Source organism: Ammospiza caudacuta, chromosome 12 (genome assembly GCF_027887145.1).
Source record: "Ammospiza caudacuta isolate bAmmCau1 chromosome 12, bAmmCau1.pri, whole genome shotgun sequence".
Lineage (NCBI taxonomy): Eukaryota > Metazoa > Chordata > Aves > Passeriformes > Passerellidae > Ammospiza > Ammospiza caudacuta.
Genome location: NC_080604.1, coordinates 8,171,045 through 8,196,924, shown reverse-complemented (window position 1 = coordinate 8,196,924; position 25,880 = coordinate 8,171,045). Strand labels below are relative to the sequence as shown.

The 25,880-nt window shown below is 46.9% G+C and overlaps 2 protein-coding genes across 2 annotated transcripts; one reads left to right on the top strand and one right to left on the bottom strand.

The window, feature by feature from the left end:
* The first annotated feature begins 36 nt into the window (after positions 1–36).
* Positions 37–17,635, top strand: WDR82 (WD repeat domain 82). Its single transcript, XM_058812808.1, has 9 exons — positions 37–300; positions 5,111–5,208; positions 8,033–8,099; positions 8,289–8,388; positions 11,006–11,122; positions 11,870–12,025; positions 12,150–12,219; positions 13,916–14,058; positions 14,237–17,635. Exons 1-9 carry the CDS (start codon positions 140–142, stop codon positions 14,264–14,266), a joined length of 942 nt encoding a protein of 313 aa, XP_058668791.1. The 5' UTR covers positions 37–139; the 3' UTR covers positions 14,267–17,635.
* Positions 17,636–18,410: 775 nt separating this feature from the next.
* Positions 18,411–25,846, bottom strand: PPM1M (protein phosphatase, Mg2+/Mn2+ dependent 1M). The gene is made up of 10 exons (XM_058812971.1): positions 25,632–25,846; positions 24,587–24,710; positions 23,742–23,996; positions 23,145–23,257; positions 22,111–22,195; positions 21,672–21,790; positions 21,205–21,268; positions 20,281–20,388; positions 19,932–20,080; positions 18,411–19,662 (listed from the first exon to the last, which is right to left on the bottom strand). Exons 1-10 carry the CDS (start codon positions 25,844–25,846, stop codon positions 19,518–19,520), a joined length of 1,377 nt encoding a protein of 458 aa, XP_058668954.1. The 3' UTR covers positions 18,411–19,517.
* Between the last annotated feature and the right edge of the window lie 34 nt (positions 25,847–25,880).

The window sequence follows — 25,880 nt, the reverse complement described above, 5'->3', positions numbered from 1 at the left end:
CCCCTGAGCGCCCCTCACCGCCCCTCACCGCCCCTGAGCGCCCCGCCCCGCCCGGCCCGGCCGTTCCCGCCGCCGCCCGCAGCCCCGCCCGGCTGCCCTTAGCGCCGCCGCCCTCGCTCGGTGCGGCCCGGCGGGCGGGATGAAGCTGACGGACAACGTGCTGCGGAGCTTCCGCGTGGCCAAGGTCTTCCGCGAGAACTCGGACAAGATCAACTGCTTCGACTTCAGCCCCAACGGCGAGACCGTCATTTCCAGCAGCGACGATGACTCCATCGTTCTCTATGACTGCCAGGAGGGCAAGTGAGTGGTGGGGCTGCGGCCGCGGCCTTCGGGGGCTGGGGCAGCGTCTGGGGCACGGGGTGTGAGGGCCCCTGGCGACTGCCCACGGTGGCCTCTGGGGACAAGCTGTGCCCCCGCACATCTGGCCCGTGAGCGTCAGCTTGAGCTTCTCTCTAATTGTTTTTTAGCGTAGCCTTCTGAGTAGAGTCCCAGCGGCAGGGATGGCAGCAGCGTGGGCAGCTGCTCTACGCGTGTACTTGTTATCCTTAGGCTGGAGACAGTGGTGATATTTTCCTCAGTGTAAGCGAAAGTTCACTTCTGTGAGAGCTAAACAGTTCCCAAGCCTAAAGGGTTCAGTCTGGTCACATTTGCAGGGTTGCTGCAGGTATAGAACTGACTTCTCGGGCTTCTCTGGGCTCACGTCTCGCTAATTAGTGGAGCAGTGGTTGTTATGAGCAATGTGCAGATGTGCCCTTTTAATGCCTCGTTTGAGTGTAACTTCTTTGCTAAATGCTTTAAAAACCAAAAGGTGCAGATAATGTGACTAAACTAAAACAAGGAAAACCTGGTGGTGTTTTCCGTAAAACCCAGTTCCTAAGTGGTGTCTTGGATCGCTGCAGGCAAACGTGGTCCTCTGTGCTTTGAATCATTTTCTCTAGTTGTGTCCTTATCTGTAAAGCACCGTGTGAATTGCCTGTGTCTTTGAACATTGTTTGGGTGTAATCGATCAGGGTGTTGATTGATTTCTGTTACCTAAGGGCAATGAGTTGAGGGTGTGTTTCTGTTTCTCATTTAACTGCCCGGGTTTATCTTTCTTTTACCATTGATCACATGCTGCTCATCTTGATTTTGGGATAAACCCTCAGAAATCTGCAGAGCACTTGAGATCTGGTGCTCCTGTTCAGCAGATGGAAACCTACACCAAGGAAGGGTGTTTGTAGTCTGTGAGAGTTGGAACAATTTGAGCCAAACGGTGTCATTATGCCATTAAAATCTTTCTCTGTACTTTCTCTTTCTCACACTCTGTACAAATGTGCATTTGTCTGCTTTAAATTCCTACAGGTTTTAAGTTTTACATGTGCTTATTGGTGTAGAGATGTAGTTCTGAGGTTGTTGGTTGTTCTTGGTTTTTTTGTTAAGTCAGGGCTGGGAAGCATCACATCCACACAGAACGTGAAAGGAGAAGTGTGTGTGTTATAGGGCAGGGAATAGAAAGGTCAGGGTAGTGCAGGAATGAAAAAGAAATGGCTTGGGGGTGTCAAGAGAGAGATATGTCAGTGTTGTATGTTTCTGTTGTGTATATATATACATAAAATATATATATTTTCTAGTAAACTAGGTATTCTCAACCCTCCTGCTTTTCCAAGCAGGCCAAGACATCATACTTGCAGGGAGGAAAGATTTCCTCCTACATATTCTCTTTATTTGGTGGCACACCTATTATATATTATTTTAGACTTCTCTGTAGTTTGATTGCTTTACTCAGTAAAATTGTTGGTGTTCCCCATCTGCTAGAATGAGCTCTGACATAAAAATATTTAATTTTGATTTCTGTAAGAACAGGTAACTCTATACATATGGATTGTGCCATGGATTGTATCCCAGATCTTAATTATAGACAGTAGTAGCAGGGCTGAGTGATGTTAATGCAGATGGTATTGATTGCTCTTCCCCTTTCAAACATGTAAAGAATGGTGTGATGGGTTGGGAGCCATTTGGCCCTTTCATTCCTATTTCCATCTAATCCTGATGTGCTTTATAGTCAGAGGCTTTGCTTTAATTAAGTTAAATGTAGATCAGTGGTCTTCTACTGCAGTGCTGCATGGCAGTGAGAGTGGTTTCAAGGTAACTTCTGTGTCAGGATGCAGTTCTCTGGTGGTTATAAAATTTTAAAATTATTTGAAAGCTTCTCATGCACTATCAGCTGGCTTAAAAGTGTAACTGTGATTTTTAGGGGTGGCTAAGGATGCAGGGCACATTTATTCTCTAACCTGGAAGGTTTTACTTTGAATTACTTTGTCACTTGAAATTCATGTGAGGATGATATTTCAGGTCTCTGAGTGATCATTATTGTGGCAGTTTTAGGCTTATAGTTTGTTTGTTTTTCCTTATAAATCATAATTTCAAGAGCCTGGAACTCTCACCTGCTTAGATATAATGGCCAGGAGGAAATGAAATGTCCTACTTGCTGGGGTTCAGTGTAGGATACCCTGCTTCATCAAATGGCCTGAAAATAAATGCCTTTCCCTGTGTAAAAGTGGGAAAATCTGATGTGTGTCCTCTGTCAATGAGCAGTTCTGCTGGTAGAATTAAAATGCAGCTGTTTGTACTTCAGGAATATCTTCACCTGGTTTGCTGTGTTTTGCCACACCAGAATGAGTTGTTCAGCTCTGTGAGAATGTGCCCAGCCCCATCTTGTGGGGTTGGGCACATTCTTCACTTGTGACAGTGTCAGGACAGTTGGGACAGTGCTGTGTAGCCAAGGGCTGACAGGACAAGATTATCTCCTTATCATGTATTGCTCTGGGCTGAGGCAACTGACAGGAGCATCCAATGACTTTGATAGATAGAATAGAGATTCCATTTCTATTTCAAAGTGTGCAAACAACTCAATTGTCACTAAATTTGTAACCCATCCTGCATCACCTCCACAGCAGGCTGGACTCTGGAGTCTGTTTGGGCTTGAGGAAGGATTGTGAGAGCTGTTGTGTGTTGGATGTACAGCAGTCCCTGAGGCTGGGACCAGCCTGGCTGCTCATTGGTGACCCTGCAGTGATAGAAAGGTGCTCCAGAAAGGTTTAGCTTGTGTTTTGGTGTCTATCAATTGTGTGTTATTGAAGTAAATAAAGTGGCAGATCGGGACTCCTGCTTTTGGTGTTTGCTGGGCACACCCACATTCCTGGTTGTGGTGATGTTTTACCCACAGCAGCAGTGATTCAAACCAAGGCATGAATGATTTTGCAGTCCTTGCCTGCGTTTTGTTTCATCTTTGTAGCAGATTTGCCCGAGATCTTGTATTTTTCTTTATCAACATTGCTTTTTTTGTAGGTGGGCTGCATAGATTGACCTTGACTTTGGAATTGTTTTAGTGATTGTGATTTGTTGTTTAAAAGTACTTAGTTTTCTTGTTTGTGTTTAAAATAGTTGACTGGCAACAGGTCTTGTGTGCAGTGGCACACTTCTCTTTGTATCAGTTTAAGGGAAAACTTCACCTTTCATAGAATACAGAACTCTTTTGCCTTTTTTTGGTAAATGTACTTTTGTCTGTCTGTTGATCTTTATTGTCTCTCTCTATGATAATTCATTCTAAATAGATCTTCTGACGTTTAAACTTGTAATAGTAAAGGAAAAGCCAAACTAGGTAATATATTTTGAGATTAGGATTTTTTCTTGGTTTGTTGTTGGGTTTTATTCCCACCAGATTGGTCAGTGTGGGGAAGTATATCACACATAATGTTATAGTGTGTCAAAATTTAAATAAGGTGTTCTTTTTCAATGTGTGGCATGTTTGGATCTGAAGAACGATTTTAAAAAGTGCTGGAGTTACTGGGGGAGAATCAGTTGAGATTTGCTCTGTGGTACAGGTGGTGTGTGGCTTTTCACTGCCCTTGCTGGATTGGCTTTCCCTTCATAGGAACTTGTCCCCAGCAAGTTTGTTTGAAGTCAGAGCCCTCTGGCTTCTGGTGTTTGAGAATTGCTATTCAAGAATGAATATCTTGTTTTTGTTTTGATATGAAAAGTCTCCAACTTGTGCTCTTGTTTGGGTGTGTCAGGTTGAGGCTTATGAAGAAGGAAAAAGTCCAGTGCAATATAAATACCTTGTCTGAGGTGTAGTCTGACAAACTTTTCTCTTGGCAGCAGTTTTAGTTTTGAGTGCTCCTGCTGTTTGTTTCTGTTCCCATGCTGTTTGTCTTTGGTTGTGTGGGTAAAATATTTTGTGGGCCTGTGTAATAACCAGAGTTATGAGTCTGGAATAAAAATAGCTCCCAGAAGAATGGCATTTCTGGTGTTGATCAGTGCCCTCACTGCTCCACTGCCCAGCTCTGAAACCTTCGTGCTCCCTCAGCTGGGGATGAAAGGGGAAGGAGGCTGCTGGAGACCTTGCACTGCTCAGGCAGGCACCACTGCTCTGAGATAGCCTTATGAGGCAGCTGCTTCCAAGCTTGCTCTGCAGTTTGAATTTCTAGTGCTAATTTACCTGCTTACCAGACCCCCAGAAACCCAGTTCTGTAGGTTGTGTTTGCTCTCACTAGTATTTTTCATTCTGTTGCAAAATGTTAAATTTCTTTCCCTAAGATTGGGTGCAAGTATGATTCTGCAGTGGTTTGGAGAAGTCCCTGTGTTACTCTGTCTGTTAGAGATGACTGATGCATAGATGTGTTGGGGTTAGTACCCCATGAACGAGACACCCTGTTCTAGGGTTTGAACTAACAGAGAACAAAGACAAATTATACTCAGCTAAAATAAGCAGCAGATGAATGGGAGATTTGAATGGGCAAGGGCACAGTAAGGCAGTGCTGCTTGCTGTGCTCATTATGGTCGCTCCTCCTTCTCCTTTGGCAGTAGACGTCATAGGAAAAGGACTTTTGGAGGAGACTCATGCATTTAGCAGGTGTTACAGAGAGCTCCTCAAGCCTAGGGATGGTTTTGGAGAAACAACAAGATCCTTGTTTGAAAATAAAATACAAAAGTTTTTCTTTCTTTATATAAAAACATCTGACTTCTTGAAACAATCATGTAATGCCTCAGTGGGAACAGGCCTTGTTGATGAGAGTTTTGTTTTGAGATTTTTGTTGCAGAGAGTGCAATTATTTCTGCTTCCTCCTGACAGACCAAAGAGGACCCTGTACAGTAAGAAGTATGGAGTGGACCTCATCAGATACACACATGCTGCCAACACTGTTGTGTACAGCTCCAACAAAATAGATGGTAAGTGATGCACTGGAGTGGAGCATAATGATCTCCTTACACTGCATGTCTGGATAATTAGAGCTAAAGATTTGGGAAAAAGTTATAACAGCTCTTCAGTGATAAGAACTCTGGCAGAGGAGGGAGTTAATGTCCAACACTCATGCACAGCTTGGGGCTAGTCCCTTGAGCTTCCTTACATGTTCATTCACTGCTGCAGTAACAGAGGGGTTAAATATTGTCAGGGAGATAAAACTCAGGTTCTTCATTGGGCTCTTCGCTTGCTGTTGGTGTCAGTGCTGTCATCGGCCTCTGCCCCTTCATTTCCTACCTGAGTGAGGTGGAAGCAGCAGCTGGGCCCAGTGCCACAGCTCTGCCTGGTGCACACAGCTCAGCTGCAGAGGAAGGAGGGCAGAGCTTCAGGCAGCTCAGCACATCACAGCCCAGCCTGGAGGAGCTCACAGAGCTCAGTCCTGCTTTTGTTCATCACAGTCAATGTCTGAGAATTTTGCAGTGACCACATCTCTTAGCACAGCACTTCACAAATGGATTTTAACACTCTACTTGTAGACTCATAATTTCTGTAGTAGAGGTTTTGGTTTGGTTTTTCCTTTGCACAGATGAAACTTAACAGTAGATATGCTGGTGCCTTGTGATGTGTGCTGGGCTACTAAAGGAAATGCAAAGGCTGTGAATTTAGAGAAGGTGGAAGTTAAGAGTTAGGAGGTTGGGTTAAACTAGAGCAAGCTGGGCCTGAAACTAGAGGAACAAGGAAGTCTCCACCAGAATTGGATTTAATGGTGTAAAAGGTTTAAAAGTGTCACAGGAAGCACATGCCTTTTTAGTCTGTTTCAGAACCTACTTATTTTTTTAATTATGTTATTACTATATGTCACGTTTTTAATTTGGCTGTTATTAAATTTACAATAAGTAGTAATTAACAATCTAATGAAGCATTTTAATACCATTTTGAATACTGAGTTTTTGTTTCTAAGCAATGGTAAGCCTTAAGACTCAAATCTTCCTGCTGCAGGGTAGCATTATGGTGAACACTTAATTAGAAGAAAAGAAAAAGAGACAATGTGAGAATGTTTGTTGCTGTTACAAATTGTAACCTTAATAAAACCATCAGTGTGTTCTGTAGGAGTCCAGGAACTCTGTAGTCCCTAATGCATGTGGTCATGGGCAAGGTGCATTGTATTAACCTGTTTTGCAGGTATTGGGAGGGAAAATTACCTCAGGAACATTCTATAGGAATGCTGGTGCTTGCTTGCAAGCTCCTTTCTGTTGAATGTTTTGTTGCTACCAATCTACTTGTGAAGATTTCCTCAAGACCTCTGGACCTAACTCGTGTTGCCTGATTCCAGGCTGAGGTAGTAGTTTGTACAGTTTGAGGGTCTATGATACCACCCGGTACAGGAGATAACTGTACAGGCCACTGCCTTGCCTGGGACAGCGCCCTGCCAGCAGTGACATCACAGGGAGCACAACTGCCCTCTGCTTCCTTTTAGCACAGGAGCATGGAATTCTGCATGGATTCTTCAGATCAGGTAATGACACTTGCAAGAAACTGGAGATGAGCCCTAATAGCAGCTATGGAGCATGTTGGTTCTATCCAGTGTGGGATGTGACACTGGTGTTAAGGATTTCTGTTTTGGATAATCACCTCAGGTCACTTAGAGCTTTTCAGAACTGTCACCAGTACCACATTTCCAGCTCCTTCAGGCAGCTTCAGTTTGCTTCTCAAATACTGGAAGGTGGTTTAGACCTCTGGTCTCAGCTTGATGAGCAACCTCAGGCAACAATGAGAACTTGACAAGTTTTTTCACAGACAGAAACTTTTGCTGAATGAGCCTTTCAAAACATTCTGAACACAGTAGCCCCTCTGACTGTCTGAACACCCAGTTCATGTTGCATCCTCTTGGCACATGTTCTTCTGAGTCAAAAGTAAAATGTCCTTGACCCTCAGCAGGACTGGTTGTTCCAGCAGTACACAGTCTGCACATAAAGATGAAAAAGTGGCTTCTGTCTTTTAATAATTGTTTCCTCTTAGAAGGATTTCTTTTAATTTTGGGGAGGAAGTCTCAACAGCACGTTCCAGAATTGTGAGCTACTCTTGCTATGTTGACCTATACTCAGGATAAAATTGGCACTTGAGAAATGTTGTGCTACTGCTGTCATCTATTCAATTTATGTTTAAGGGTGCTTGAAGTGCACTAAGCTTTAGACTACTCTGTCCTCTTCTTAGTGCAGAGAAAGTGTGAAGTTGTTGATTGTCAGATTAAACACAAGAGGGATTTGCTAATTTTTAATGATCTTACCCTGGCTTCAAAGTTACGGTTTTATCTTTAGCTGAGTGCCAGAATTTGTACATTTCCTGTGTGTACTGCTTAGTTGGAAATTTGTTTGCTGAAGGTGAATGTAGGAAAGAGAGCAATATTCATGCTGCAAAGCAATACAAAGTGGTATCAACTCTGTAAATGTGATACTCTCCATTTCGTGAGAGCAATGGAATAAAACCTGCTGCTACTTAAATTTTAGCACCTTTGAAATTACCTTGCATAAATCACATGACAGTTATTTTTAAAATGTAACATGACTTCAGACTGTGAGAAGTATCTTTTCCTGTTGCCTAATTTTCAGTTCTGCTTAAGAACTGAGTTGGTTTATTTCTGTTTCAACTTGATTCTCTTTCGAAGTCTTACTTGAAATTAAATGACTTGAAATTAAATACACTGTGGTGAGATTACTATTGCTCTTGGGAGCAAGTTGCTATGTGATCTCTTTCAGATAACCTTGGGCTGGTGGTATACATAATAAAGCTTATGGTTTGTTTATGTTTCAGACACAATCCGATACCTCTCCCTGCATGACAACAAATACATTCGCTATTTCCCGGGGCACACAAAAAGGTGAGCTGAGGCTTGGGGACAGGCCAGGAGAAACTGAAATGAGAGTGCTGGTGGGCTTGAGTTCATTACCCTTGCTTCATGCTGCTTTTGCTTAGTTCAGTTATGGGTTTTTCCACAACTGTTGGGGTGGGTGTTGCTGCATTCACTTCTTTGGTTTGTCTCTGACGCATGTGGGTTTCTGTATTGCAGGGTGGTTGCTCTTTCAATGTCTCCAGTGGATGATACTTTTATTTCTGGATCTCTGGATAAAACTATTCGTCTCTGGGATCTCCGCTCTCCAAATTGCCAGGTAGATTATAAAATTAATGTGCACAATGTGTTGAATTTTCAGTTGAAAGAATAAAAAAGGGATGTATGTTTGTAACAAACTAAAAATACTGCCAGAAGTGTGTGCTGCTGATTTAGTGTTGACACATTCCTGAAGGAGCCCGGGTCAGGAATCTCTGCAGAGTGTGTGTGTGTCACATTGTGTAACAGCACTTGCTCTCACCTGTGTCTCTGCTGGAGAGGCACTGGGGAGGGCAAGAAATAACACCCACAGCTGATGAAACAGGAGAAGGGCTGGGTGTCATCAGCTTGTTCATCAGGCTGCTACCTTATGCAGAGGGTGTTCTCTCAGGGTTGGCATCCCTCCTGTGTTGAGAATTCATCTTATCTGACTGTTTGTGTGTCTAAAATTGGTGCCTTGATGCAATTAAATTTGATGAAGAAACTGGTGATCTAAAGTAACACAGCAGCCATATGGTCTGCCACCTCCTTGCATCACCTCTGTTGTTGATCAGAACTGTTTGTGAGCAGGTTTGACTCGATAGCAAGATAGCAAAACTGTTTTTGTTTACTTATTTTTGTGAAATGCTTTACTCTTCTTAGTGGAAGGAGGCTTGTAAGAGCTGAGAAAAATACAAGAACTGGCAGCAGTGTCAGGAATGAAAGTTTGGAAGTAGAATCTCTACCTTCAATGGTGCTGAGTTGTTTTGTCCTGGTATCTGGGTACACAGTGTTGTGCTCTCATATTTCCCCATCTCTCTGGGACTGTTTTGCTTATGAGAGAGGGCTCCTTGCTTGTTCCAGATGATGGAACTGTTATGAAAGAGAAAGAAAAAAGTTACATTTCTTAACAAATATTTTGTCATTGTTCAAACCAAGCCTTTTCTTAATTCTTTCTTAATTCTGCTTTTTTTTTGGGAGTATGCCTTTAACTCCAGCATGTATGTTTCCCTTGGGATGAGTCTCCATCTCCAAGTTGCTGCACATGAGACAGGGTTGTAAGTGCAGTAGCCATTCTGTGACTTATGCTAATGCTTGAACTTGTAAGAACAGTAAAACTGGGACTTATAACTGGAAGCTGCGTCCAGCCAAGTTTGTGAAACGGGTGGAGGAAGTGTTACTTGTAATTTTCAGTTGGTCCGTGAGATGGCAGCCATACTGCCTGGAAATATTCCTAGGAAACCAGAGCTGGCCCACTCACCAGGGCCCTGAGCACTGGCTGAGCTCTCTGCCTCACCTTCAGAGACCACAGGGAAAACTGACCTGTGAGGGAAAGAAGAGAAGCAGTAAAATCTCCAGATTTACCTAAAGAGGAATGCAGAAAGAAATAGAAATGCAGAAACTTGTTAAATGTGTTATGGATTTAATCAAAGATGGGTTCTTGTTTATGTGCATGCAGTTCATGAAAATGTTTGACTAACATGCACAGACTGGTAGTCAGGATACAGAAGATTACATATTTTGTTGGCTTTTAACAAATTTCCTCAAGTGTTTTCTATGATGTGACTAAAGGAAAAGGTAACATTAAAAATAAGCACTGGTAGTAACCTATCAATTTTAATATGTGTGAAAAACACCATTCACTTTCGTTAAAATTTTAGAAGTTTAATAGTAATGAAAATAGTAATAAAAATTAAGACTATAAGAGACGATAAAAAGCAAAGAATTATGGATGTCCATGTGCCTGGCACTCTACCACAAAGCACACCTTGCTAACAAAGGATTACCCCTTAAAAGCAATAGCCTATTGCATATTCATATATCTCATACATGATTCAAACATTCCTTTCAAACCAGGGTGTTTCTGCTTAATTTTGGCTTCCCTCCCCCTTATTGTAAATCAATCTTCTTGGTTCCTCGAAGTCTGAGATTTCCTGATAAGGAAGCAATAATTCTTCTCTTGGAATCTTGGTGTCTGTTGCTGTTATCTCTATCCAGATAGGACAATGTGAAGAATTTCTTGATTATCTTTTCCATTCCTTGAGCTAGTTACAAAAAGTATCTTACATCACATAGTTTCTATTTTAATATTATGCTATAGCTTAAAAAGTGTGTTTACCACACTGCTTAAAAGAGATGAATACAGCATAACTGTCCAACATAACACATAGAGTATTCATTTTAATATTTGCAAAGGGCCAATATTATAATAGGTATCTGTAACATATGTAAGGTCTGTTGGCTTTCAGCAGGTATGAGGTTTCATTAAACAGGCATGTAAAGCTCAGCAGTGATATTCCCTTGCTTTCAAAATACTTTTTTTCCCCCTTGTGCAGCCATAAGTGGTGGAGCATTGCTGTTGATCCCAGCAGCAGTGTTTTGTGGTGCTGCCTGGTGTGGTTATTAACACACCTATATGAGCCTCCCTTCTCTGGGGACTTTTGGAGTGCCTGACACCTTGAATGGGTTTTTGATTTGTTTTGGTGTAAACTTTGTCACTGAAGCAAATTGGAAGCCCTATATGATGGCCTAAAGTTGAGAAAGCTGAGTTCTGAACCCTTGTAAAACCTCAGTATTTACAATTGAAATTAATTTGTTCCACCCCTGGTGTGCTGTCCTGCTCCCAGTGGACTCAAAGGGGGGTGGTAGAAACATAAGCATCAGTCTTGGAAAATAATTCTGGCTATTTCTATTTCTAGGGTTTAATGCATCTCCAAGGGAAGCCTGTGTGTTCTTTTGACCCAGAAGGGTTGATTTTTGCTGCTGGAGTCAATTCTGAAATGGTGAAGCTTTATGATCTCCGTTCTTTTGACAAGGTGAGGTACCCTGACTTCCCTTTTTACAGCTTTGATCTTGCAAGAAGTAATCTAAGCTCAGTGCTCAGAAGCTGGATTTGGGTACCTGAGTTTACTGTCTGGGTGCCTCCTTGGCATCCAGAGAGTTCTCATTATGCACACATTTAATGGACAGAGACACAAATCCTGAGGTACACTTAACCCATGTTCAAGTGCTAGCTCTTGAACCTGCTCCAAACTGCAGTTCATGCTCTTTGTTGTATGGTTTTGGCCTTTCTTTCCTTGCTGCTTATTCTGGAAGAACACTGGCAAAGATTGAGCCAGGACTGTCAGAAAGGATGGAAATTTCAAAGGAGACTGTACTGGTGTGGTCAGCTGAACTGAATAAACACTGAACATAGGTCCATGGTTCTCAAAACTCAGATGATGATTACACTGGCTCAAATTCTTTCTGTAACTTCAATAGCAGCCTTGTTCAAAAACCTGTTCCTACCTTAATTTAATTTGTGCTGTTGATTGTGGTAGAGTATGAAACTGTTGGATTGAAACAGTCTATTGCTCTCATTTTTTGTTTTGGAAACTGGATTCATATATTGAAACTTATACACGGAGAGTCACGTTTGACTTAACACTGTCTTTTGGTATCTTAGGGCTAAGGATTTTCTTTTAAAAAATCTGAGCTGTTTCCCTGCGCTAAGGTTAAAAGCAGATTCTTGTTAACAGCAATATGAACAAACAGCCTCCATGTTTCCCATTTTCTGTCTGCAGGGGCCATTTGCCACGTTTAAGATGCAGTATGACCGAACGTGTGAGTGGACAGGCCTGAAGTTCAGCAATGATGGCAAACTCATCCTCATCTCCACCAACGGCGGCTTCATCCGGCTCATCGATGCCTTCAAAGGAGCTGTCTTGCACACGTTTGGGGTGAGCCTGCTGCCTCTGGTACCTGCTGGAAAACCTGCTGTTAGTTTGGGGAGCAGGTGCCCTTGGGTTGTGAGATTGCTGTGGACACACTCTCTACTACATATTCTCCTGTTTTGTGCCATAGGGTTATAACAATAGTAAGGCTGTCACGCTGGAGGCATCATTCACACCAGACTCTCAGTTCATCATGATAGGTAAGATAATTCTTGGCAAGAATTTCAGTGCTCTGAAATTAGCCGTGTTATGTAGGGCTAAAGCTGTGTCTGTTGGGAAACAGAATGTATTTAAATAATACAATGCAGCTGTAAGCTTTCTTTGCACTGACAGTGTTCTGTTTTGTTAGATTGCTCAGTGTTGTCTAGACTGGAATATAAAAAAGCCTGCAAGAAGTCTTTTCTTCTTTTCCTATATATAAATACTGTTCCAAAATAGATAAGAAACCAGGGAGCTGTTGTAGTGTGGGAAAACTGGTCACACAGTTTGTTAGTGATCCTTTCCCTGTGGCTAGGATGCCCTCATGTGCTGCCTCACAGCATTTTGTGGCTGTGTTGTGGCCATCCCCTGATGACCAAAGCACATATTTGTGCTTGGGAGACTGGTCTTGTAGCTTGGTACATTTGTACAGGGCTGTTCTCACTGGTGACATGCTGGGGCTGCTGCAGTTTGTTCACGTGGCTCTTGTAAACCCCCATGTCTGTGGAACAAATTCTTAACCCTTGATAGAAGCTGTAGGCATCAGTCTGGTGGCTCCCAGTGTATGATTCCCCTGGCCCTCTGCAAGATGGACTCCTGAGGGAAGCAGGTGGCAAAAATCAGCCTGAAACTCCTGTACAGGCTGGTGCTGCACCTTGGGCACCCCACAATGAGCACTTCAGTCACCTGCTGCACAGCAGGACCTTTGGACACAAGTCAGATGAGTCTGTATCGTGCTGCCCCATCCTAGAACTTTATCTTATTTCTGTGGCTGATATATCAAATATGTTTAACCTAGTGGTAATTTGATATCCAGATCCTCATTTTTCCTGTATGAGTGATGGTCTTGGCAAAACTCCCTTTCTTTTGTTCTGGCTGAGAACTTCCTGATTGCGGAGAAGACGGGTGGGGTTTTTGTTTAGTTTGTCTCTGGAGAGCACTTTATTGCACATATTTACCTTCCTGTTGTGCTCTTCCAAATTAAAGCAGTAGTAGAAGTTCCAAACCACTTATTCCTGTTCAGATTTTACATATGGTTAAGTTGCAACTTGTGCTTCTTAATTTTCTCCTGAAAGGCTACAGACATAAATACAGAAGGAGAAGAAAATGCTTTGCATTTTTATTAGGAATCCTATTTAAAATGAGTCTAAAGCAGAACTGAATTAAAATTTTCTAAGTTCTCAGCCTCAGAGTTTGAAAAATGTAATTTTAAAGTGAAAAACTTGTTCCATTATAGTAATGTGGAGAGTCGATATCTCCATGGGAGCTTCTGATATTTGGCTTAGTGCGTTGAAATCTGGTTCCCTTCCATGGTGAAAGCTTAGGCTTGATTCTGTGCCCACTGAGTGAGACATTTACCTGTGTCTGAACTGAGAACTTGTGTGAACAATGACTCTTTCCCCAGCACTTGGCCTCTGCACATTGGTGCAGGTTGGCCAGGGTCTCTCTACAGCTGGAGGTGTCAGGTCTCCTTTACTACTGGGTGACAATAGTTAACATCTTTGCCTGAAGAGTGTTCCAACACTCTGATGTTTTGTACCTGCCCTTGTGGCACTTGGAGAACTCTAAAGGTTGTATTATGAAGTTGAGACCTGCCTGTTCCTAAAGTTCTGACAGAAAAAAAAAAAAAGTTCTTTCTTTCCTCTGCTGACATCTCCAGTGCATCTTGCATATCTTGTTTTCCATTCCTACCTTCAGGTTCAGAGGATGGGAAGATCCATGTTTGGAATGGAGAAAGTGGGATGAAGGTGGCTGTCCTAGATGGAAAACACACAGGTCCTATAACCTGTCTGCAGTTCAATCCAAAATTCATGACTTTCGCTAGTGCATGTTCCAATATGGTAAGGAAATGGGCTTTAAGTTCCTGTGAGCTCCATGAGGTGCTGACCCTTTCAGAGATGAATCTGAGAAGGCTCAGTGCCTCTCATGTGTGCTTGCAGAAGGTAGCAGCTCCTACAGGATGCTGTAGGAGAGATTTGTGTTCTGCTGTCAAAAGATGTTTTCTTTCCTCCTCTCTAGGCCTTCTGGTTGCCAACTATCGACGATTAATTTGTGCGCTGCAGCCGCTGTGGATGGCTCCATACTGCTAACAGCAGCACGTCGCTGCAAGCATAGTTCTGGAATTGCCTCCATCTCCTAGACTGTGTTCCTGTTCCTGAGTATTTTCCATGTCTTACCTTTATCTACAGCATTCCGTTGGGAGGACTGCTCCTCTTGGCCTCCTGGCACGCTCCAGATGCAGTGTGCTACAAGTTCTTACCTTCCAGGCCCAGCAGGCTTTAGCCTAAGATGGAACTGACACAGTGTCATTTCTTAGAGCCCTGAAGTCTGTTTTATCTACAAAATGTTTGTGGCATTTTTTAAAGCTGTAATTATGTGTTTTCCTGCTGTAAATGCACAAGGCTATTGATGTTCCAATGTGGAGCGTGCAGTTCCTTTCCATAAGTGCATGTTTTTAACGTCTGGGATCTCTGGTTTCACTGCAGTCCACAGATGCAAATGCTTCTGTGCCAAATGTGAACACTGACAGTTTTCAACGGCAGTTGCTGGATTCTCTTGCAGTGGAACATGCACCAGAAGTGTGGGTAGCTGTGAACGTACCTCATACATCTTCTCATCCTTTTTTTTGGCAATTTAGTGTGCAACTGCACAGGTTTCATCCACTGTCAGAGATTGCCAAAGCCTCACTGCTGTTTGCTGTGTCAACATCCTGGAGGTGCAGACAGCACTGCTGAGGTCCAGCCAATGTCCCGAGCAATAAAGGAGTCTGTCAGCAGAAGATGGAGAAACCACACTGAGACTGAAAGCACAGTCTGCCTGTGTATCTTCCTTATGTACCATCTTGGCTGATCCTACTTGTAAATATCACGGGGTGGGTGGGCAGTGGGAATGGGCCATATTTTTTTACTTTTAGATATAAAAGAATATGATGTGGGCCAGTAATGTGAGGTGTCTAGGCTGTTTACTTTCACCGATGCAGTTTACCACCCCTGGTTTGTAAATAAGCTCCATGAAATTCATCCCACAGCAGGCTTAGACTGGTATCCCTTTGTTGGTAAAACTGATGTAGGTAGTCCATCACACAGTTTGGCACTGGTCTGCAGGTTTTTGGTGATAGCTGCAAAAGAGCCATGCATCCTTTGTCAGATGGTGTCTTCAGAAATGAATTTTAAAAATCTTAGGCATGACTGTGCTGACTCTGCTTTGCTGTGGCCCTGCTCCAAGGAATGCCCCTGCAAAGTGATGGGGAGGGACATGCTCTCCTGCCTCAGGGGCTTGTAGCACTGAAAAGCTGGCTGGTCTTCAAGCCCAGTTCCAGGTTTTTTTTCCTGAAATGCTGCTTCAATGGAATGCATTCACCAGCAAGCTGGGACAGGCTTGGCAAAAATATAGTGTTGACTGTATTCTTGCCTTTCCAAACACGCTTGGGAAGTCTGTTCTTTCCCTTGCCCAGCCACATGTGCTTCCCTGCTCATAAATATGAAAAGCTGGCAAGGTGACAAGGCAGTAACAGGCGTGTTCTCTCTGCTCTCCAGGGCCACTCCATACTGGCAAACCATGCTGGAGTGTTTTCTTTAGGTCAGTTTCCTGATGTTCCCCTGTTACAGCAAAGTCATCTCAGCTGTATACAATTCACATTGTGACTCCCTGGAAAAGTAAATGCCTTGTAGAACAGCTGCTTCTGTTTTGCTGTTTCTTGCCTTTTTGTCCCCTCCCAGCCCTTGCCCAGGGAAGGGTGCTGTGCTAAGAGCTGGGGACAGGCACTGAGCATTTCCGTGCTTCTGGGTGGGTTCAGGTTGCAGCACTTGGCTGTGGCAGTGCAGGAGCTCTGCCCACTCGGGGCAGGCTCACACTGTCACACTGTCTGTGCTGTGGTTGTGGCTCTGCTGCTGCTGCCGCCACACGGGGCATTTCTAACCACAGCTCTGCCGTGTGAGTTGGCCATCCTCCAGCAGGGTGATGGATGCTTTCCCTCTGCCACACAGGCCTGCTGCTGGAGATGGAGATGAGAGGTTCATGCCACCCCTCTCCTGTGCTGTCCCACCGTTGCCTATAAATAAAACTGGCCTGTGCAAAGGGAGGTGGTTTTCTCGGGCCTCAGTCACTTTAACTCAGCAGTGTTGCATTTCAGGCTGTTTGGTGCTATTTTACCTTCGTTGGTATTTGCAGTGCTTTGTAAAATACAAATTTGGGGTTTGTAGTGTGTTTTAACCGTCAAACTTCAGCGTCCAGTAGTAAATTATCTTTGAGGTTTTTCAAGTCTTTTGCCTGAGGAAGTGAACAGATAGCCTCTGTCCATATTCCTTGTTACTTTTGACAGGGAAGCATTTGCAAGTCTTTTATTCTATAGAAGCTCTCTGTTAATGTGGTTTTGAGCGCTTGTCTAGAGGTTGTTGTTCAGCTCTCTTCTGCTTGCAGTGTTGTAAAACATGGTGTGTTGTGGCATGGAATGTTGAAGGAAAAGGGAACCAGAGGAGTGGTTTAGGAGGATGCACACACAAGCACATCAGTGGCTTTCTGGAGTGAAGAGGGATGTTCAGGCTCATGCAGTAGTTCTCCATTCAGGGTGGCAGCTGAGCACCTTCCCAGGGCCCATTGCCACCCACGGAGGCAGAGACATCTCTGTTGATGTAGCATGGAGTGCTTTCCATCTGGCTTTAAAAGAGGGTAATGTGCCAACTGTTGTCAGGGAACATGAGGATTGTGTGTTTCAGACAGTTGGTCAGGAAAGGTGAATAAGCTTTTAGCTTTCAGCTTCTACATGCTTCTCTAGGAGTCCCAGGGCTGCAATTCCTGTGTTCTTTAGGGCTGCTAGCTAATGAGAAACATATCTGATGAAAAACAGCCTTCCCAGGTCTGACAGAGTGGCCAAGCAGCAAACAGCATTTCCCCTCCAAATCTGACATGTAAATCCTCCCCATGTTCTTTGGGATGAATTAAGGAGCTTTCTTCAGAACAAGGGGGAAATGAGACTCAAGAGCCCACCTCTAAGTGAGCAGTGTGGTGGCTGAGCACATCTGCCTGGGCTGGGGGAGATTTCAGGTGTAATTCTCCAAGTCAGTCTTGAAAGATTTTTTTATTCCTTTATTGAAGCTCTCAGGTCCTGGATTTGTGCCCCAGTCCCTTTGTGCTTTGGAGGGTGCAGGAGCAATTCAGTGACACATTTGGAAGCAGCAGGGTATTTTTTTCCAATGCCTCTTGGCTATTTTAGCACTTTAAGAGACTTCACCTTGGTTTTGGGTCAGGGGCATGAACCTGGTGAGCCTTTCACAAACTGGTCTCTGTGGTCGTGAGCTGCTCTAGGGAGTTGGACTCCTTGGTGGTATCTGCCAGTGAATGTAAATACATAAAGTCAAATTATGCTTTGTCACAAAATACTACCTATGTGGAGAATTCAATGTTGTGGCTGTGACCAATAAATATTTTGTAGAGAGACCACTTGAGTGCTGTAAATTCTGCGTTTGTCCAGTCTGATACAACTTGCTGGTTTCTTAGAGGGGGAATGTTAAACTCATGCATTTTTTAAAATCTCCCTTTGTTTTGCAGAGTCAGAAATTCTTTAGTGGAAATTGTGGTTCTCTGAAGTTACCCCTCCATAAATTGCCCATTTTAAGAGGGTTTTTTTGCGTTTGAATGTATCAGGATAGGGAAGCCTTGTGACAGGTACCTATGGAGCTGTGGTGCCCTAGGTAGAGAGGTGTTCACAGCAGCCTGTGGTCTGAGCCCTTTCTCAGCAAGGTGAGAAAATAACTTCCTGAATTTGAGTGACAGGAATCTTGGGTAATTACAGTTAATGCATATAAATGTGTTACAGCTACTGGAGGGAGAACAGCAGCCAGTATCATTACCATGGGTGAATCCTCATGTGCATTGTTTTCAGGTCAGTTACGAGGAGGGAAGGAGAAAAATGTTTTATATTCTACTCCTTGCCTAAACCATGAGCAGATAACTCAGAATGCTGCCCCATTCCTGGGGGGAATTTTCTCCCATTGCTGGAAATAATCTTTCAACACCAAGCCCTGGCAGCAGTTCTAGTAAGGGGATGCTTCTGGTGACAAGCAAAGACAAATTAAAAGCACAAATTCCCCAGTGATTTTCTGAGGCTGTTTTCCTCCAGCCCAGATCTACGTAAAACCCCCAGCAGGAATAACACCACAGTAAGATGCATGGGAAAAAAACAAAGTACTTTTATTTGGACTTTCATCCTTGCAGAACTTACACACTGGGGTTTGGCTGCTTCTCTAGGGAATCCTGGAACCTGTGTAATGAATAATGAAAACCAAAGTGGGGACTTGGGGAGAGGGGAAGCTTGTCCAGACCTGAATTTGCCTGGCTAATAAGCAGGTAGGGAAGCAGATCCTCAGAGTTTAAGACAACTCTGGCATGTCTGCTGCACTGTGGAGTAAGTGCTTGAAATTCAGTACTGCAGACAAATTGCAACAAACCGGTTTTATTTTACTTGGAGCTCTTCTACTGAATCAGCTGATGTACTGAACACCTTGGTTCTCATCAGTGCTGCTGCTACTAAACCTGCTTTGCTATCAGAAATTACCTGATTAGAGAAAGTGTCAGCAAGTGTGGATTAAGGTTTGTTGGAAATCTGTACACTGTGTTACTAACACACTTCAGTGTTCTTAAATAAGAGTAAGGCACGCATCTTTGCACAGGAGGCTTCTGTACACCAGGGTGAAGCCTCACCTGGCTACATCCTCTGGGTTTGAGGTGCTGCCTCCAAATGGCAGCTGTCTCAAGGGCTCTGGGCTACTGCTCCAGCATTCCCATGCCACAGGCAGGGCTGTGCCCAGTGCTGTCTTGGCAGCAGCTCCCAGGTTTTCAGCACATCTCACATTACAGCAAATGGATACGAGAGATGCTTTAGCTTATGCATCCAGTTCAGCTTAGTTCAAGTCTGATTAAAAGCCAGCTCTTCAGACTGGCTGGATCTCAATTGATCCTTATTGTTCAGTATTAAAAAGGGAGAGGGATCAGTAGAAATATGGATCTGAGTGTCACTGTACCGCAAAGATCTTAGGAAAAGTGCCCCTTGGTGTGCATGGCCCCCTTTGCAGGTTCTCCTTGGTCCAGCAATGAGAAAGGGGAGTCATTTGTTGCCCACTGGGCTTCTCTTGCATGTTGTTAAGGAGATAATCTTGTTCATCCTGTGCCAAGTGCTGGCTGTGCATTTCAGGTTCCACTGCAAATGGTTTTGCTGGAAGAGCAGCAGAAGTTCCTCAGTCTCAGGCTGATGCAGAATGGCACCAGAGTAAGGGAACACAGAGATGCTGTGTCATCCTGAGAGTCAGTCCTCTTCCCTGTTGTGTAGTGGGATGACAAATACAGAGATGTCATCGTAGGATGCCTCGTGGCTGTCATCCAGCATCCACTGGTGGCCTCTCTTCTTTCCCCTTGCCCTGCAGACCAAGCACTTGGCCAGTTCTGAAAACCTGGGGGTAGAAAAATGCAAGGGCTAATATAGCAACTGTTCCCCTTAAGTACAACGTTGAGATGTGGCTTTATGTTGTCAAAATAACAAGGTTTTTTAAGATATCAGCTTTGTAATTGTTACTTTAGGATGGGAACAGATTAGTAGGCAGTTTGCAGTCACAGAAAAGAGTGGTCATGCCAGAACTGACCTGGAAGCAGTGGGGTCTCAGCCTGCTTTAGGTCTGACCAGGTTCTTTGGAAGGAAAAACAAAGGCAAAGCTGGTATTACCTTTGAGGATCTGTCCTGTTTTCTGCAAGAAAGCTCCTGACCACATGGGCCACCTCATCGTTGCACAGAACATCCCAAAGGCCATCAGTTGCCATGATGAGGACATCATCTTCCTTAATGTCATGCAGAGCAAAGTCAAATACATTGACCTGGAAAGCAGAGCAGTAAATCTGTGACAATTCCTGCAATGTAACAGGGGTCAGGGAGATGGGACTGCCCCTGAGAGATGACACACTGGGACCAGGGTGCTTGGAGAAATGCTAAGACCTGCCAGGTCTTTAAAAGGTGCATCCTTCAGGGCAGCAGCTTGTTTAATTCCACCCTCTAATTCCCATGTGCTGCGACTGACCTTAGGAATGCAGGAGAGGAAGGGTTTGACTTCAATGTTGGTGTCAATGACCTTGAGCTGATGATCCCCCAGGCCTCGAGAGACAGCCAGAGTGCCCAGCAGGCGAGCCTGGCCCCAAACAGAGCAAAACAGGATTGAAACGTCAGGGTGTGGGGCCTTTCAAGGCTGGTGTGTGGCTTGTCCTGACTGATCTATGTGTTGCTTTAGGACCTTCCTCCAAGCATCACCCAGAACAGCGTCTGGAGGCTTTGGAGATGGAGGAATGATCAGAAGCAATGCCTTGATGGGAGTGTGGAAGCAGCCTGACTGTGAATGGCTCCATGTGGCCCACGGTGTGCTCTGGAGTTAGTACATGTGCTCTGGGTAATGCTGCAGACCTCAGGAGGCCCATGGTGGCATCTGCTCTTGGTTTGAGGTGGCAGGAAAGACAGCTGGGCTGGTTTGGGGTGTCTCTTTGTTCTGGCAAAGAGGGTTCTGCACTGACTCAGTAAAGGTGGTGGCACATGGGTTGTAGTGCTGGGACTTCCTGCAGGCAGATGCTGGATGGGTGCAGTCACTGCCTCTCCCTACCTCCTCCTTCCCTCTCCAGGCTCATTGCTCAGCCTCTGCTCGAGGAGGACAGTTTGTGGGAAAGGCACTAGAGCTAAAGGAGAGAGTCCCAAGTGGGAGCTGATGAAGTTCTCATCTGAATCGAGTTGTGAGTGCAAGCCCTCAGGGCTGCCCTCTGCTCTGCTGTACTCTGGAGGAGGGAGCTCCAGAGGGCTCTGGGTTACACCAGCCAGGCAGCAAAGGGCTGCGGGACTGTGCTGTGCTGGAGAACAGAGCTCCAGGTCTGCTCTAGTGCCCCAGAGTGTGACATGAGTGACACTGAGGACCCCCAGAAGACTTGCCTGTGCCTTCCCAAGGTGTAAAGCATTAAGCTACCTGCTTCCCATGACCATGGACCAGAGGATACTTGAGGTCAGCCTTCTCCACCGTCTTGTACCCCCTGGAACAGAGAATTCACTGTTGATTTGGGATTTGTCTGACTTGATAGTACAACCCAGCCAGAGCATTTTGACTCTGATTGACTCTTGTGGTGTCTCCATGCACAGGCAGCTCACTGAGGATGGGGGCAAGGTGATCCTCACTCTCCCTCCCCAGCTTCTACCTGCATCAGCTTGGGACTGCCTGCAGCAGCCCCGTGCCCATGGATGCCAGAAGGACCATCCTGACTGTTTTCTAACCGCCCTGCCAGGGCCATGGTCCTTTGGAGGGAGCTGCTCACAGCTTCCCTACCATCGTGCTGCTGCTCTCACTGGCAGGATGTGCCCCTTGTCCCCTCACCTCCCCATGGGTGTGAGCAGGTAAGGCTGCCCTGGCTGCAGCCCTGCAGGGCAGAAGGGACTCACCAGCCCTCCATGAAGTAATCCCGGTACAGCACTTTGTGGCCCACATCATCTCCCTTCAGCCTCCGAGGAAACTCAAAGCGGGTGAATTCACCATCCAGGAGCTTGGGGAAAAGGAAAGCCTGGAGGAGGGAATGGAGGGCTGAGCATGGACCTGTTCTGCTTCAATGGAGTAGGGCATCAGAGCTGCTTCTGCCTCAGGACTGGCACTCCCAGGAGCAGAATGGGGACCAGATTTGGGAAAGCACATTCCAGTGAGGACATGAACATCTCCCATACTAAAGACTGTTGGCTGAATTTCTACCCCAGCCCTCCCTGGCTGGTTCCAGCTGACAATATGGCCACACAGTGGCCTTCAAGGAATGCTGGAGGTCCTCTTGCCACATGCCCTGTCTGGCCCAGTGGGATGCTTCAGCTGGATTGTGTGGAAGGAGTCACTCACCAAGTGCTGGATTCGCTGCCTCTCTGACTCGGGGGTGAACTCACTGCTCATGGGCACAATGCTGTCCTTCAGGACAAGAATTGCCCTACAAGGGGGAAGAGGCAAAGCTCAGCTGTGCCAGAGAATAGCTGTGCACTCAAACTGTTAAAAAATGCCACTGTATTTCAAATAACTCCATTGCAATTGCACTGTTGAAGCAGAGAACTGTGCTTGCCTGGTTTTACAGTGGTCGAGCTCACTGTTAGAGGAATGGGGACCACAGCCAAGTGAGGGAAATCATCCTTCACTTTGAAACACCTGCCAGGCTGAGTGGGCTGCTGCATTACCACCCCAAGGCTGTGTCTGGGCAGCTTTAGTCCCTTGAAATGCCCAAACTGTTCCAGAAGGCATGAGAGCCTTTCTTCCAACAGGTCCCGTGCCAGGCAGGAGGGGGATGGCTGGGCTGCACATTTACTGTCTGTAGGATTAAATCAGAGCTGTGCTTTAACCTGGCAGCTAAACACCACACAGCCACTCACTCACTCCCCCACACCCAGTGGGATGGGGCAGGTAACTGGGAAAAAGGAAAGTAAAATCTGTCAGTTGAGAGAAGAAAAGTTTATTAGGACAGGAATGGAGAGAAAATCATAACGAGAAAAGGATTAGAATATAGAAAAAACCAGTTACACAGTGCACTTGCTCACCACCTTCTGACTGATGCCCAGCCACTTCCCCAGCAGTGGCCCAAGGCCACCTTTCCCCTCAGTTCACATGGTGCCATGTGGTCTGGAACATCCCTTGGGGTCAGCTGTCCTAGCTGTGTCCCCTCCCAGCTTCTTGTGCCCCCAAACCTCCTTGCTGGTGGGGTGAGAAGCTGAAAAGTCCCTGACTGTGAGCAGGTGCTGAGCAGTGCTTGCACAACTCAAACATCAGTGGGTGTTCAACAGTGTTCTCTAGAACTCTGTCCCAGCTGAAACCAGGACAGAAAGATGCTGCAAACCCTGCTTAACTCCCAGCTCTCATCCCCAGCAACTTCCCCCTTTATTATGACTCACCTGCTATCCCCAGCATTGGCCACATAGAGCTTTCCCTGGAAATAAAGGGCAGCCAGAGCAGTGCAACCTCCTGTCTGGTTTGTAGCATCCATCTCCTGGCCAATGACTTCATCCTGTTGGTTTCAACAAGTTTGGAGACTGGTGTGATCTGGGCTGCTGCTTTCTACACGCTGTCTCATCCCTCCCAGCAGAAATCCAGAACCAAAACTGGCTGTGGATGGGCCACAGGAAGCCAGCAAAGTAACAGGCAATGCTGCTTCTGTACAGCCTACACAGCTGCTGCTCCTGCACTATGGGTGCTTTGGGAGCGTGATGGGGAGAGCTCAGACTTGTAGATGCTCTATGAGTGTGACAACAGCCACCTGCCTGCCCTACAGAATTGTTCAGAACTACTGCAGCTTTGCTCTGGGTCAGCTCTGCCAACACACAACTCTGACACAGGCCCTGGGCTCTGACCCAGCGTGATCCCAGCACATTGAAAGGTTTGGCCCAATGTTCCAGCCTACTCAGTGAGCAGAACGGCAGACCCTGCCCTTGCAGGGCTCAGGGAGGGTCAGGCTGTGGCCAGCAGGAGTGGTGCCCTGCATGGGTACTCACACATTCCTGGAAGGCATTCTCCAGGGCTCCCACCACCAGGTCTGCTGCGTGGATGTGCTTCTCCTCCACGAACTGGGGGTCACTGTCACAAACGCAGCGCCCGCTGAGGTGCATGGGGGGCTGGGCCTCGGTGATGCCTCCCACAACCTCCTCCAGCTTCTGCTTGATGCAGTAGTGCAGATAGTTGGAGGCGATGATGGCAGCGTCTGGGCCACCATGGCCATCAAACAGTGCCCAGTAGTGACCAGTCAGGAACTGAGGAACAGGGACAAGACAGGGGCTGAAGGGCTTGTACAGAGGGCAGGCTCAGAGCCAGCATGCCACTGCATGTATTTTGCCTGACTTTTCCACCCCAGCTTCCCTTCCCTGCCACTGGTGAATCTCCTCAAACTCAAGTGATGCCCATGTGCTGCTCTGCCTGACCCATCATTTGAGCATCTGGATTTGCACCACCCCCCTCATGGGCTGTATTAGGGGAGATGGGGCCATTTCACCAGAAGTGCAGCACAGCCTGGTGAGAGCATCCCGTGTGCCCAGCTCGTGATGCTGGGCAACACACACTGGCCCTTGAAAGCACAGGGAGGACAGGAAAGGTGAGGGCACCAAGGGCTTGGATGACCTCAAATGCTGCAAGTCATGGGCCACAGAAGTAGAAATGGTATTTACAGAGCTATGTATTTGCTGGCCATAGGGTACACAGGTCCCCTAAATACATCCAAGGAAGGGTTTCAGCCATGTGGGCATGTAGGACTGATGGAGCAATCCGTGTTTCCTGAACCTGCACCCTTGGGTGGCAGCAAGAGGATGGCAGCAGGGTGAGCACCAGAGCCTGCCTGGGGCAATACCTGTGTGGAGCACAGGATCAGCCATTCCTCATCCTCCTCCAGGCCTGGCTCTCTCCTCCGGACAGAGATCTGACAGCAGGCTGCCTGGTCCTCATTGAACTCTGACTTCTCGGCATTGATAACCCTGCAAACACTCAGGTAAGGTGTGGGGACACACTGCACCTCTGCTGCTCCCAGCCAGCTGTGCTGGCTGCTCTGCAGCCTCTGCAAACAGCTGCACCTTGCCCCTCCTTTCCAGCCCCACGCTCCCTGCTCAAGGATCAAACTCAAGGATCTCTCTGCTGATGACTGAAACAGTAAGTCATTTATGTGCAGCAGGGGAAAGCCCAGCTGGGGACACAGAGACCTGCACCCTGGCCTCAGGCAGCCCTGTCAGCAGCCCACACCGTGCCATTTCCTTGTTGACACAGTGCATTGCAGAACCACCACCCTTGCTTTTCCTTCCAGCCTCGGTGATGTTTGTCCCTGGGTGGGAGCGGGCTCTCCTTGCATTTCACGCTGTGCCATCCCAGCACCGCGGGGTCCGTGGGAACAGCTCCTGCCTGATCCATCCCTCTGCCATTTAAAACAGCAAACCAAGAGGTTTCTAAAATCGTGGCCATCCCCTTCCTTCGCTTTAAAGCTACTGTGCCAGGAGCGGTGCCGCTCTCGGGCTGTCCCGGCCACTGTCCCAGCGCTGGAGCCGGCACTGGGCTGGCAGGGGCTGGCCAGGGCTGTCCCCGCCGGCCCCGGCAGGACGGAGAGGGGCCGGACGATTCACCGCCTCGCCAAGCCTGCTCTGGGGCACAAAGCCGCTCTCTGCTGGCCCGCAGATGCTGCAGGAGGGCGAGCTGTGCCTGCGGGCGGCCCCTCCGGCCCGGGGCGGCTGCAGCCGGGGGGCGCAGCCAGGGCAGGTGGGGAGCGACCGCCCCGGGCACCCCTCCAGGAGCCCCCGAAGCCTCCCGCGCCCCTTCCACCCCTCTAAACCTGCCCTATTCCCCGGTACCGGCCCCGGCAGCGCCCCCCGCCCGCCCGGAGCCCTCCCGGAGCTGCCGGCTGCACTCACTCGGCGTATCCCGCGCCCCAGGGCAGCGGCCGCTCGGGCGCGGCTCCGCGCACGGCCCGCCCGCCCCGCGGGGCCTCCTCGCCGCCGCCGGGCACGAACTTGGGCCGGCGGTAGCGCAGGGCGGGGGGCGGCGGGCCCGGGCCCGGTGCCGGGGCTCCGCCGGGCCGCTCCGCGGGGCCGCCCCGCCGCCAGCGCCGCAGCCACTCGCCCGACATGGCGGGGCAGGTGCGGCTCCTCCCGGCCCGTCCG